This window comes from Rhinolophus ferrumequinum, chromosome 19 (genome assembly GCF_004115265.2).
Source record: "Rhinolophus ferrumequinum isolate MPI-CBG mRhiFer1 chromosome 19, mRhiFer1_v1.p, whole genome shotgun sequence".
Classification (NCBI taxonomy): Eukaryota; Metazoa; Chordata; class Mammalia; order Chiroptera; family Rhinolophidae; genus Rhinolophus; species Rhinolophus ferrumequinum.
Genome location: NC_046302.1, coordinates 27,926,325 through 27,941,961, shown reverse-complemented (window position 1 = coordinate 27,941,961; position 15,637 = coordinate 27,926,325). Strand labels below are relative to the sequence as shown.

Below are 15,637 nucleotides of genomic sequence, written 5' to 3'. Positions count from 1 at the left end.
AAGTCCGTATCTTATTTCATTCACATGGCACCTAACATAATGGCAGAAACTGAATATTTTCCAGTGCCATTAAGCATGATGACTATCAAATTATTATCCCAAAGAAATAAAAGGTGTTAGTGGGCTGAAAGTAGACATAGACTTTCAAAATCCATCAGTCGTCCAATTAATTCTTAGGAAATGTGATCCCTTCTCTAGATTGTACAGTGATAATTCAGCAATGACACAGAAATAAATTAAGAAGACGTAAGTTTTATAGTTCCATAGCTCTGTTGAAAACTCTTAAAAAGTTAGCTCTAACAACTCCTCTGAAAAAAATCTTCTTTGACTTGTTCACTTTATTTAACTATAATCAGCACAAACTTAACATGAGGGAGTGCATTAGGCACTCAGGAAATGATTATAAATAAGAAAGCAAACAACTAATAATAATAAATAAAGCACAACTTTATAATAAATAAATAAATAATAAATAATAATAAAGCACAACTACAAAGTGCTTTGGGAACACATAAAAGTTTCCCAAAGGACGTTGAAATCTGGAGAAAGTGTAGAATATACCAGATAATATGAAGGGGCAAAGTGGGGAGGGAGGACTTTACAAAGAGAAGAAACAACAAGTACAAAGTCAAGGCAAAATGTGGAATACTATGATAAATACAAAGATCTAACAGTACTTTTATATGACTGGCATTTAGAATGCCAATGGCAAGAGAATCAAGCATTGAAATTGGAGAAGTATGCAAAAGACAAACCTAAAGAATTCTGAAACAAGGGACAACACTCTGAGAATAATGAGAAGCTATTAAAAGGCTTTTGAAAAAGAGCTATTTTGTATATTCCCCATTAGCAACTCCAGATTCACTGTCTACTTCTCCATCCAACTCTGTGACCCAGTAAGCTGACATCTATGAATTTCCTTAATGAAGATCCCCTGTGCTCTGGCTTCTGGATGGGCTCAGCCAATAGGGGGCACCCACTGAGGATCAGAGAATGGAAGGAGAGAGGGGTCAGAGTATTAATGTCCATGTTTCCCCCCGGCTGTGGCTATATTTTACTACCTACGGTCACAGTTCCTGTCAGGCACTCTTTTTCTACAATCACAGCCTGCAACACTGCAGTAAACTATTCCCTGCTCTTCTTGGCCCTTCAAGTCTAAGGCTAATAACAGCTTCCTGCTGATGATATCCCTGATTTTCCTCACCATCCTTTGTTCGTTTCTTTTCCTGTGCCCTAACTTTCTTTAATCACCCCGTTAAGATAATGCTGTATGTTTCCCACAGGAACCAATTCAGACTCAATGTGGAGGGTACCACGGACCAGTTTTACCTTTAGTCAGAACTCAAGGGTAGGTACCATAAGTCAGTTTTACCTTTGAAGAAGCTGTTATGGGTGCAATAAGGAGAATGATTCCAAGTGGAAGCAAGTCTATAGTCAGTGAAATCAGTTATAAGGTTGTTGTAGCAACTGAATGAGAAGATCGAAACTACCAACACTATTGTTAAGTGGCATCTTCTAATGTCAGACACTGTACTAAGTACATTATACACATTATCTTAACTATTCCAGCCACTCTTTAATGTTATTATTCCCTTTTAATAGACAATGGAGCTACAATGGAGAGATGTTAAATAATTTGCCCAAGGTCAAACACAGTAAATGGCAGAACTGAGACTCAAGCATAAATCTTGTTGACTTTAAGGCCTGTCATTAACCTATAGTTTCCCATGTACTGACAGTATCAAGGTAAATTACAGTGGAGTGGATATAAGTATAGGATGTAAAGATAGGAATTTGAAGATTTGAAGAAAAGGATATAAAACTGGCAGAGCTCAATGATTATGAAATAAAAGGCAAAACATATAAAAAGGCATTTATGATGACAAGAAGGTTTTCAGCTTGAAAAACTATGATGGTGGTGGCTTTCACTGAAAAATGACAGAAAGGGGGAGCAGACATGCTGGGAGCAGGAGGTGGGGAAGAGAGGAAACATTTAGTTTTAATCTTGTTGACTTTATTGTTGCTATGAACATGAAAATGTTTCCACTATAGCTCTGAAGAGGCCATATACCTTCACCCATTAGTCCCTAGCAGCTAAAGTATAGATATGGGAACTAGAGGCTGACACCTAGGTGCATCTGCCTGTGAATTTGAATCTTGAACTTGAGATCCAAAGACATAGCAAATTATGATATATTCATGAGATACATTGACAGTAGTGGCAGCATCCCATCTCAGCACTAACTCACAGTTGCGACTATTAGTGCTGATAACTGTACCCACTGCAATATCCCAACTAGACTAGTTTTGTAGCATGACTTTGTCTATGTGTTTTTGCTGCCCAGTCTGTATTGATTGCTGCCTGTTTTCCCAGCTTGATTATTTGAATTCTTCCTGATGATTATATGAACTACTTTGTGGCCTCCGAAAAACTCCTTTTCTACTTAAGTTAGCAAGAATTGTGTTTCGGTAGCATGTATCCCATAATTCTGACTGATAAAGCCAACATATTCATTGCTGTATCCTGCTCAGTATTAGTGGAGTCCATTCTGCGTTGTTCTTAAATCATTTCCCACCTATAAGCTAGATATATTAAATCTGCTAAATGCTTACAGAACTCTTAGAAGACTTCAAAGAATTCACGGCTTGGTGGGGGATAAAAGCAGTAAGGAAGTTCTATATCACAACATGACTAAAATTCTAAAGCATAAAAAAGGTAACAAGTATACTCCAAAAAGAAAAAAATATATAAGGTACGAGTATACTCTAGGAACCATGTGGGATACAAACAAATCCACCTATAAACGTTTAAGACAGAGTAGTAAAACTGCAGAACTTCATGGAAAAAGATAAGATGTAACAATTTTCAGATACAAAAAGTATATCCCCTCTAAAACAAAACTCACCAAAAACAAGGTATCACAACTGTTGATGCAATAACATAATGAAGACATATTTCCAAAGCAGTAAGGGTAAAAAATTATCAACCAAGACTTTTATAACTAGCTAAATTATCACTCAAAGATAGGGATACATGGAATCACTTAGTTTTTCCTACCAAGTTTCTCCACTTTTTTTTTTTTTAAAGAAGGATGTGCTAAGCTCTATGAAGAGATATTTTGAATCATTAGCCACATATTTTGGAGATAATGCTTCCTAAAGGCTGCTGTTCACCACTCTCATACACCCAATCTTTACTATATTAAATTTATGAGGATAGGAATAATTTAAGGAAAGCGTGTGGATAACAGGGAGAAGATGTAGTCATTTGCTCACTCTTTTCTTTTTTAATTCTTATAACTTCATATGAGTCTATAATTAACTTTAAAAAGGTTTAATAAAATAGATTTTTAAAGGCGTGGGTAAAACAAAAACATTTTAGATATACAAAGACTTTATGAACCCAGCCAGAGGCCCTCATTAAAAAAAAAAACAAACAAACAAACAAACACTATTAAAGGAGGCAATTTAAAAAGGGGGATTATGATACAAGAAACAAAGTTGAACACAGAAGTTGATAAAATATGTTAATAAATTTAATTATCTACTGTTAAAAACAACTACTTTTTGTGTTTTTTAAAAAATATAAAATTAATCTAAGGCTATAGAAACTGCTACAAGGTGGGAAGGCTGGTGTGATGTATGCCAAATTCTGCATATTGCTAGGGAAAACAATCACATATGCCTTAAAAAAAAAAATGTTGCCAATACTGAAAAGAGCTTCCTGTGACCTGTTGAACTTAAACTCAAAGGTAATCACAAAAGTTTTTACGCAGAAGAATGATTCAGTAAGATCAGATCTGTTCTAGAAAGATAATTACAGCTTTCGTAAGCAAGACATGGAAAAGAGATGAGAAAGAAAATTAGTTGGAAGGTCAGAACTATGTAAAATATAGTGAATGAAAACAAAAGAAGCTAAATGTGAGCTATATTTAGAAGACATAATTTACCACTCTCCACAGATAACATGTGTTTAGGTATACAGAGATAAGTCTCTCCCAAACAGGAATGCTGTCGCATTCCTCTTGCTGTGTCAAATGCAAAACACATTTGTGGGAGGTATCCAATAGATGTTTAGCTGAACTGGATAAGTTTCATTTGAAATATCCATAGTGCGTAGAAAAAAACAATAGGAATGCTAATGTACGTCTGAAATTTAGGGGAAAAAATGAAGGCTGGAGTCCTCATCATGGGAGAATTACCACTGGGTGGTTAAAACTACTAAAGGAGGGTCACTAAAACAAAAAGGATGGGGGCAGGCAGAATTCTTAGATATATCAACACCAATAGGGATACCAAGAGGAGAAGGAACCCTCAAGCAAGCAGGAATGGGTAAGAAGAATGATGACAAAAGAACAAGAATATCAAAAAAAGTTTGATTCAAAGTATTTTAACTGATTTCTGGGATTGATTTCAAAGAGACAAGAAATTAAACTAAACAGAAATAATTCAGGGAAGATAATTTCTAATTGCAAGATTCTGAAGAATTATAATGCATATTTTAAAGGAAAGGTGTTTTCTTATAAATACTTTTTAAAATAAGAGATTATCTGTGTATGTGCATGGCAGAGAGGAGGAGAGGTTGAAGGGTCACACAGAGTCCTGATGATCCAGATAGCAACTTAGTTCAGCAACCACATCAACAAGATCTTTGATACATGTATAAATTATATATGCAGTCATTTATTTCACATTAAAAGAAACTAAGAAGAATAAAAAACAGCCTCACTATATCATGTCTTCTCTATGACTGAGCTGGAAAACAAACCCAGAAATCTGATCTCAATTTCCAATTCCTTGAAATTATTAAAATAGGTTTAATTTATTAAAATTATGGTTAATGAAATCCTGGAAATGCCCTCTGTCTTCTGAACAATGGACTCTGACGAGGGTCCATCCTATTCCATTCTTCCTTTTAAACTGCAGCTAATATACTCAGAAATCAACTACTGCATAAGTAAAGAAAAATTGAACTATTGCCACAAAAAAATACCAATTGCATTATTATTTTAAAAAATCATTATCTAGTTTTTCACATACTACTTTATGCTAAAAATAGGCAAAATAAACCAAGATAACTAACTATATAATATAGTAAATTATACATCTATATACTTAGGAAAAAATCTGAAAATGTCTGAGGTTGTCCACTAAGTATGAATTGCACTGCCTGGGAGAATTCCTCAGGTTCTAAAAGTTCCACCAAAGCTAAGGTCTTGGATATCATCTAACTTATATATTTCAGCTATTAAAGTCAATGTTCTGACAAGCCCTTTGGCTCTAACCCCAGGGCATGAATTTGCCTTAAAACTACCTAAGAATGTGTCAGAGGGCTATATGTCAATCAACCTGGAGAAGTGCCTACTCCCAATTTAGTGTAGTCAGTTGCTGACATTAAAACCAGCAACAGTTAATTGTTACCACTTCAAGTAGGAATACTGAGGGAAGAGGAGAGGTAGGTGTCTAAGTTCAGGCTGATAAAGCTGTTAATTGCTACCCTTTTATGTAGATTTGTTTAATAATGAAAACAATGTGGCTAATCATATAATGTTTCTATTTGTTCCCCAAGGGCTCTTCAGGGAAAGTTTCAGTCAGGGCTAGATTTCCCCAGCTACCAACTGTGCAGGGACAAAAGCAGAACAATCAAGGCACTCAGTGCTGGCAAATAGCTGAAAGTGGTTCTATACAGACCCCCCTCCTCCCAGCCCTATCAGGAAGGGGCCAAGATCTGCTACTGACAACCTCTGGGGGAGAAATTTAAAACTATAAATTAACAACAACTTCATGCAGACTTTTGATGATTAAAAAAGAGAGAGAAAAAAATGAAAATCAGGCAATCTGAAAAGCAGGGTGAGTCTAATGACGGCTTGGCTCCACCATGCAACAAATCAGTTAAATTCACATCTGTTAAAATGTCTGTATTATTTTTAAAAAATCAGAAAAGACAGAACAGAATAATAATAAAAAATCCTGTGCTAGTCCTGCTCCTTATACACAGGGTGACGATACTGAGCACATCATGGGACCATACTCAGAGACCAAGATACTGAGATAACTCTACCTGCCTACCTACCTGCCTGCCTATGTACAGGTCTCAAGAGTGTATTCTAGGAAACACAGTGCTCTGTGTTGTTTTGTACAAATGTAATATATGTCAGTTACTAATATTTACTTTGCCTCATTTGGCAAAGGATACAGAATAGAATAAAGTTGTGTTATTTAAAATAAAATATTTCTAATATCAATTTTGTTTCAGACTCTTTGTTTCCAAGTAATGGAAGCGTTCAGAGATACCTCAGACCATGGGTATACTCTCTCTAATAAGGGATAGTCATTTTGTTTTGTGTTTTGTTTTTTTTTAATTCTCTTTCTGCTACCACCTAACCCACCCGCCCCATGCTACAATTTACAAAGTCCAACTGCTTAAAATTACTTTCAAATCCCTCCCCCCAAAAACTATTTTCAACTTTATTGCAGCACCTACCCCCTCAAGTCTTCTGATATTTCTAGACCTGTCTGCTTATTGCCCCCTGAACCCATCCTCTTTGTGGACCTTTACCATGTAGTTTGCTCAGATTGTTCGTCTCTCATCACCTGTTTAATCTTACTCATATTTCAAGGGCTACCAAGTTTCACGTCATCCATTAAGCCTTCTACAATCACCGTATACTGCAAAGTTTCTTCCTTCTGTAGGTATGCAAACTAGCATCTGCCTGATCATGAATGTGACACCCACAGATGGTGTCTGCTCAGTCACCCTCCAGTTTTTCTTGTCTCCTCTGCCGAACTCTATACTCCTGGAGGATATAGCTTTGTACTCTCCCCAGCATTTGAACCATATACGTAAGAGCCCTTAAAATGTTTAAGGACCATACTTCATCTTTCCAGTGTATTTCAGTGAAGTGTTGAAACTATTACATTATTAAATTTAATTACTTTATAAGTTAACTTTTCTATGGTGAAATTCCTTTACAGATGTGGGGGTTCAGAATGAGTCACCCCAAGAGATTCCCCTGTGGTATTCAGGTTGTTTTGGGCAAAGGGCAATTTTAGCTTCAGGCTCAAGAGGAACTTCTGCCCCTCTCTTTAACGACCTAGAGAAAACTTGAACTGGGGCATTGCCCGTAAGGGATTATCAGGATAACTTCTTTGGACCTATCTATAGGGGAGGACAAACTTTTATTTACTAAGCATCTGCTCGTATCACCCTGTAATGACCCTTTGACACCCCCACAGCACTTCACCTCATCCTTAGCTCAGGATGTCTTATACACCCATGTTCCCTTTCTATCTCTGAACCTCTCGAGCATGTGGGGTCTCTGACTCTCTTGTGTATGTGGGGTTCCCATACATATGTATGTATGAAATTTGGTTATTTTCTCTTGCTAATCTGTCTCATGTCTGTTTGATTATTAGACCAGCCAGAAGAACTTTAAGTGTAGGGGAAAGTTTGTTCCTCCTCTACACAGGTATAATTCTACAAGTTTAAAAGCTATCATAAGCCAAGAAGATAGGTTATTTCTGATGTCCAACGAATTATCTGCTACCAAAGAATTTGTCAAAGAAGAGAAGAACTTAAGAAAGAATCAATTCTTAAAATTTGCTTTCATGTCAGCAGGAAATAAAAAAATAACAACCTAAACAGTAGGCCTAAGTTCACATTTCTCATTAATTCAAACACATTTTTTTTTCAATGTGAAACTCATTTTTTTTTTCCTAGATGGGCATAGAGATTGCCACCCTCTTCCATTCTTCACATTGCAAAATGGAAATTTAGGTTCCATGTCTGAAAGAAGTGATGATGAGATATGGACAGAAAGGGATGATACTATGTGTAGAGTACAGAAAACAGCTGAATCAAACCAAGTGAAATGTAAGCGACTGAAAATAAAACTCCAATTACCAAATACATTAGACAGGCTCGTAAACCAATAAGCAGTGTCACAATTACGCTTATGTGCGCCTTTGGGGCTTACCCCAAATCACAAGTTAAAGTGTTCTCAACTGTTTAGGGCCTGGTCCTAACCCAAAATCTGAGGACCGCTAGCATAGTGAGCTATGTCAACAGTCGCGCCAATGCTCTCTCCTCCATCCCCATGTTCATCATTCCTGAAAAAATGATGCCTATTTCTAAAACACAGACAAAAGTCCAAGCAACCAGTAAGTTAACAATTATGAACAGTTTTCTATTTAACAGCTATCAATATCTTTCAGCTTTATTTTCTAGAAACCCTACCAGTTTATTTAGAATATAATGCATTACACAAGAGAATCTTCACTGTGCGGAAGATTCATACAGATTTCCTTTAATTAATAAACCCCCCACTTAATACAATATGATATACAAGATTTAAATTTCTTTAAAATCTTCAGTAATCTTGCTATAGCATAAAGAGATATCTGCCTGTTTTCTCCCAACAATGAGGCAAAATTGCTATTTAAATTCCCCCCCCAAAGGTCACCTTGAACTACCAAGAAAAAAAACAAAAACAAAAACACTGATATTCATATCTGAGTAAATGTATCTAAACTATGAGCAAATAAATCAGCCATGTTATCATGCACAAAGCTATTGAAGATTGCTACAATTTATTTTCAGGTGCCAGTGAGACTAAACGAAGATTGTAAGGAATGAAACAAATAGAAGGAAACTCAGGGAACAAATTAATACATTGAACCATTATCTTAACAGCAGCATTACCTATAGAACAAAGCGATGCAACTATCAAAAAGCACTTCTCAAAGCAACAACATTTTTGCATGTCAAAAAAAAAGAATTAACCTAGAACAAATATATAAATAACAGTATGTTCTGTGTTAAGCCAGTAACAAAGAAACCCCTTAGAGCAGTAAAACAAAGTCCTGTCAAATCCCCATTTTTTACAAAGAAGCATGAAGATCCTTTCACAATGGTTTAAACTGTATTTATAGTAACAGAGTGAAGACTTGAGATAAAAGTCAAAAAAGATTAAAGTCAAAGCCCCAGCTCAACATGAGTTATGGTTTTGATTTTTATTCTCATTGTGGTCTACAAATATTAAGACAGAAGATACTTCCATGTGATTATGGGATCCTCAGAGACTCTACAACCTTAGAAGAGCAGATAAAACAGATGAAAATGCATCTGGTTTGGGAGCAGACTCCATATTAAATGGCAATGCGCAAAGTAACAACCACAACTGCAGAAGGCCGAGGGGGAGGGGAGGAGGCTGAAGGCTGACATTTCTACAACTGATGCAGGGCAGGAACAAAAAAAAAAAAAGGAAAAAAAAAGAGGTGGTATTACTGTTTTAAAATGGCAGCCTGTTAATAATCACTGCATTCTTAAAAACACAGGGAAATTAGACCACCATTCCTTTCTCTCCTAAACTAAGCAAGCCCACTACATACAAACATTACATACTTCTATGAAAAAACTGTAGAGCTTGATAGCTGTATCTCTATCTAAAACAAAATCCCTGGAGTTGCCACACAGAGTTTACAGATTTGGACACCACATACTTTTCTCACAAAGAAAAACAAAAATTCTGTTGTCGACTGGAAGTTCTTACTCTGGAAAGAATTGCTCTTCTTCCACATATATTTTTCTTTAAAATGAATGCAAAGCTACATTTAAACATAAGCTTTTGGTCACAGTTCAAAAAAATCTATTTTGCATTTCCTCTTCCCTGATATCCTCTCCTTCAAGATTCATTCTCTCTCTCTCTCTCTCTCTCTCTCTCTCTCTCTCTCTCTCTCTCTCTCTCTCTCTCTCCCCCCCCCCTTCTTTCTTCCCTCCCGTAGGAGATGGAGGGGTGTGTGTGTGTGTGTGTGTGTGTAATGTTATATAATGTACACTGTATTAACTGGAAGGCTATTCTTCATGTTAATTTGGATATTCTTTCTCTAGTTCATATATTGCAGGAACCACATACTGAGTTGTATATTGTCCATCAATCCTTAGTCTTTATTTTTAAAATCAGATACCTGGTTTAACATTTGATGAAGAAAAGGCTAAAAGTCCTTAACTACAACAAGCACAGCAAGGGGCAATATAAAATATGTAATGATAGTATTTATATCACAGAAGTGCTAAGAAAAAAATCATTTCTTTTTCACTGAGTATAAATTATTATCAATTGTATGAGTAAAACGTTTTTCATGCAAGTTTGGAAGAGATTTTAAGTCTAAATGCACTCATGTAATCATAAAGAAAATCATAATCATAATGAAAAAATGTCACTATTACCCAAATGGATCCACTTCTCTCTTACTCACAAAATAAGTTAAGAATGATCATAAGTCACTTTTACAAATCACAAATTTCTGAAAAAGATATTTCCAATACAATCACTAGCTATTTTATTATTTTATTTCAACTGTCACATTTTGAAATCATACACATTTGTACAACTACGGGGGGGTGGATAACTTGAACCAAATTGAAAAATTACCATAACTACTAGTTCAATATGTCTGGTTAAAATAGAGACATCTGGTCTATCATTAATTCTTTTGTGTTGCTGACTCCTAGTGTGTCTTTTCCCATCAATGAACTTTGCAAGAGGAAAATGCAACTTTTAACAAAAATCTGTGACTCAGAAGTCTATTTCAAGATTTGTCAATACAGATATATTATGATTAGATCAAATAAAGCACAGTATTTTCAAGAATACTAAAGTATCCTGATTGAATATAAATGGTTAGCTTTAAATTCTATCAGAATAATGTTATTCATTAAGTAATTCTTTGCAGGAAGATATGGCTAATTCATGAGTCATTATTTTAAAATATTTATAAATAGACACTGTTCACTTGTTTAAAATACATACACTGAAGCTCTATAATAATACTTGATTGCCACTTGAAGGAACCTGAATAATGCATTTTCAGAAGCCTTCCACACCCCCATACAATTCTGAATTAATGACTGGGCAAACAATAAGTAATGTAGTATGTTCTAACAAAAATGCAGTGATAATATCCATCTGGCATCTACTTAACACTTACTGCTTACTTAACACATACTCCTGACAAATAAGTTTCTTCTCCCAGACACAGTTCATTAGAGAATGACTATCACCTACCCATGCATCCACAGAGAGTAAGTGATTTAGTGATTAATACAATCACAGATAAGAGGAAAAATCGTATCCTACACTACAACAAATTAAGAGATGAAGTGAAGGGATCTAGCCACTTCCTCAATCAAAAACTACACACTGCAATTAAAAAGGACTTTTGTTACTTCTTCGCAGGGCAATAGGGCCAATTACCTAAAACCCTTTGCCAGAATCCAGAGACATACCAGCAAGGGCCTTCAGCGAAACTCAGATAATTACTTTTGACAAATGTTCTCTTTGAGCATGGTGTAGTTATCCAAAACCATATTTAAAAAAAAAGAAAAAAAGACCACAGTTACAGTAAAACCATCTTTACAAAGTCAAGCCAAAAACACGTCCTGGGGTCCCCTCACCCTGCACGCAGTCGGTTTTCTTTTGGCCAATTTATAACAGATAGTAAGTTGGTGAATAAATATTTAATATATGCAGTCGAAACCCTGAAAGGCTGAGCTCCAAATGTAATGCCTTGCATTCCCGTGAGACACACTGTACAGAAATATACTTTTAAAAAAATCCATTTACAGCTGCCCTTTAAAAGAAGAAAAAGAAAAATCCACACATACACATGCATCAAACCAAAGACGCCGACGCCCCTCTGCGAACCAGCATTTCTATAGAGACATTCTTTCGATGATTAAAATGTAAGCTCCGAAAGGTTAAAGAAAAGGAAAAGCAGCCAAGTAACACTGCCCAGGAAGCCAGCAGTAAAACACACCTAGCTGTACACTCTTAATAACCTTCCACTACAAATGACACCGACCCAACTTCACCAAACACACACACACCCAGTCACACACTCACAAATTGCACACACGTGCACAGAATGTACACACAAACATGGAGCAGAGCACAATACCTACAAACACAAACGAACTTGATCCACACAAAACATGCACGTATCGGTGTGCATACATAATACTCACGACACGGCACACAGACACGCAACGACCTAGCCCACATGCACACGCCCCACAAGTCCGTGTCGGACACACACCGTGCATGCACGTGTAAAATGTATGAACTCACAAACGCCGAACATACACACAGACCGTGCACAGAGTTATTGATGAAATTCCGGGGGGTGGAGGGGCCGGGAGGGAGTGGTAATTGCCACACAAAGGTCTCCGGAACGGTAGAGAGGAAAGTGGAGCGGGGCCGAGCGCTCGGAAATTCACCCGTGGAGAAGGCACCGCCGAGCCCCGACAGCGAAGTACCGGGAGAAGTGTCCCGGGCGGTCCCGGGCGCGGCGGGCGCGGGGCTCCCCGAGATAATCGCTGCGCCCCTCCGCGCGCGCACGCACACACACGGGGGCCCTTGGGCAAGCCCACTCCCGCAGAATAACAAAGAGCAGGAGCTCGGCGGACAGGCGGCGGCTCCGGCTGGAAGTGGCCGTCTCCGCTGCCGCGGGCCGGCGCGGGGCGAGCCGCGGGGCCGGCGGGACGCGCGGGCGGGGGGCGGTACGTACCAGGCGGGCAGCCTCGGCCCAGGTGCGGTCCTTCTTCTTCCTCTTGTCTTTCATGTTTGCATCTCATTGATGGTTCTGATGATGACGTGGGGGATTCCACGGGGTGCTCGGGGTTCGGGCGCAGAGACAATGACCCAGTGACCCGGTGACCCGCACTCGCTCCGCGGGGGGGAGGCGCGCGGGCGGCGGCGGCGGGTGGGAGGGATGTAGCGAGGGGGTGGGGTGGGGTGGGTGGGGGCGCGCGGGCGGCGGCGGTGGCGCGCGGCGGCCGGGCGGGGGGCGGGGGCGGCAGCGGCGGCGGGGCCGTGGACGGGCGGGGGCGGCGCCGGCCGGGCTCGCTCGTGCGGGGCTCGCGCTGCGCCGCCGCCGCGGCCGCCGCGGTGACAGCTCCGGGGATGCTCCGCTCTGCCCCGCTTGCAACAATACACTCTGACGTCACGGGGAATGGCGACGCGGCCGCACACTCGCCGCGCTCACACTCGCCGCGCTCACACTCGCCCTCTCGCGCGCGCACACCCGTGCACACTCGCCGCGCGCCCCCCACTCCAGCCACGCCCTGAAACCCTCGCGAGACCCCTCTCCCTCCAAGCCAGCCCCCCAAATCCACGGGGCGCTGCTCGCTCGGTGCAGGCCGGGTGCCCCCAGCCCCGCTACGGCCGAAAACCGTGGACACCGTGGCCTTTGGAACTTATGAACGAGTCCGCTCCGCAACTCGATGCCTCTGTCCTGTGCGCTCTCACTCACACACTCTCTCACACACACATTCCCTACTACTCCACTGTGCTGGACTCCTTTAACCCTTTTCTGCTTGGCTGGGTGGATTCCCAGAGCCTTGATGACAGGGTGCAAAACCAGCCTCTTCTAATACGGAACTAATAAGAAACGTGTAACTTGACATAACGTTGAGCCACCTACAACAGCTTAAACAATGCAAGACCCAAGAGCTGTGGCGATGGATCAATGCCATGTAGTGCCTTAGAACCAGTTGTTTTTACATTGCGTCCAGTCATCATTCTGGAGAGTAAATAAGATGCATGTGTAAACAACTGCACACCTAACGCTTGAATATCTTTTAAATTATTTATAATTGCCAGGTTTGGGACGCATGAGGAGTTGGATTGTTAACCTTGTTAGCGAACTACAAAAATATGTTTGAAGACTTGAAAGTTTATTGTAACCTTTCCAGCTTCTTAGATCGCTGGTGAATTGTTTAGGTCAATAAAGTTATTGTTAAGCAAAGAAAGAAATGGCTTTATGACCCACACAGTAATTATGTGTGTATTTATCTTGAGTAGCTAAAAAACAAAAAGGACACTCATACTTGATTATTTATGTAAGATTATTTCCTGAATATAATAATGGTATGTAAATAGTACTTTCTGTTTTTTCATATACATCATCTCATTTGATTCTCAGAACATTGCAGTTAAACATTTTTCACTCTGCTGCACAAATGAGAAATGAAGCTTAAAACATTACACTGTATCCAAGGTCTCTTGCTAAATCAGTTTTAAGAACCAAACTCAAATCTTTTGACCCTAATCCCATGTTGTTTCTATTATTCTAAATGGCAATGCTTAAAATACTAACTAGAAATGAACATCTATATCTAAGGAAAAGACACATGTCTAAGAATGAAAATTATAGTAAGGTGATTCCTTTGAGAACACTATCGAATGATTGAAGTAATAAAAATGGTTGATTACCAAAATTTAAGCAGATGCAGTTCATAATCATAAAGAGCTGATTATGTTAATTCTTTAAAAATATGTGCTTTATTAATTCACTAGAACAAGAAAAAGCTATGCATCAATTTAAGGAATACCAAAAGTTATCTTCACTTTTCTTTCTTTCTTCTTTTTTAAATGTATTTAGAGAACACACTGAAGTTATCCCTAGGGGAAAAATTTATCCATACAATTTGCATAACTCTATCCAGGTGTATTATATTTTTACTTTACATTTCAAATATATTAAATTTGAATCACATTCACATCTGCTTTTATTTTCAAGAATCCTCTTTATGGCTAGAGTAATGGATATATTTTCAAAGTATTCTCATTCTAATGTTTTCTCTTCCACTCAGAAATACCTATTTTAAGCAATCAGATCATAACATATAATTTGTTATTTTCTGTGAAATAGTGGTTAATAAGTCTCGGAGCCAGCTAAAGGAAAACATACATATTCAGTTGCTTTACAGTAACTTATTATTCTTTAATAACCAATGCTGGATATTAATGAAGAGAAATACACCATCCCACTTAAGCAGTTATAGATTGATTGTTCTTTAAAAAAAAAAAAACTGAAACAAAAGGTAGTTTTTTATGCACCCATTCTTTGAAAATAAGCCAACTATAAATAATCAATACTATAAACTGATTCTTAGATTCTAACTCTATTTTGGGGTATTTGAGTATAAATATTCCCTAGCAGGTAAGTCTAGTTAAAGATTTGGTAAATATTCTGTGCCAAAATAATATATATTTCATAGAGCATCAGAATAGTGGTGGACCACCATTCCATAGAAGGGGTTGCTGCTGTTATATTTGTTTCTTCTACATGTTTCTATGTATATTCAGCCATACTTTCCCTTATGACTCCCTCAATTTCTCCATAAATGTCTGTGGTAGGAGGAGGGAATATATAAATCAATTAGAGGCCTTGTACAGTTTGGCAAATTACATGAATATCTTCTTTAAAAGAGGCAGAAAATGATGAATGTCACAAGAAATGTACAATTCAAATTATATGAAAATTAATAAGAGAAACAACTCTCTGCTGGGAAGATTAAAGAAGGCTTTAAGAAAACGATATCCTTTGAAATGGGATTGGAAAGATGGGTAGGATTTGAACATTCAAATTTGTAGGAATGGAGAGAGACTTTACCAATATAAGTGCAGTAAAAGTCAGGACAATTTAGAACTAGGAAAATATTCAAATGGCTAGATGACACCTACCACGCTGCTAGCATTCATTTAAATTTCATATATGATCACATGTATTTCAAGAACCCTTACTTTAAATGAGGAAAGAGGAATAACTAACTCAAAGAGCATAGGTTCCAGTT

General features: G+C 38.3%; 1 protein-coding gene across 1 annotated transcript in view; it reads right to left on the bottom strand.

The window, feature by feature from the left end:
* The window catches only part of ASXL3 (ASXL transcriptional regulator 3), a 168,107-nt gene extending 155,451 nt beyond the window's left edge, over positions 1 to 12,656 (bottom strand). Inside the window, 1 exon segment of the mRNA XM_033135636.1 lies at positions 12,568 to 12,656. Within this exon segment, the coding sequence (XP_032991527.1) occupies positions 12,568 to 12,621 (54 nt within the window). The 5' untranslated portion in view covers positions 12,622 to 12,656.
* Between the last annotated feature and the right edge of the window lie 2,981 nt (positions 12,657 to 15,637).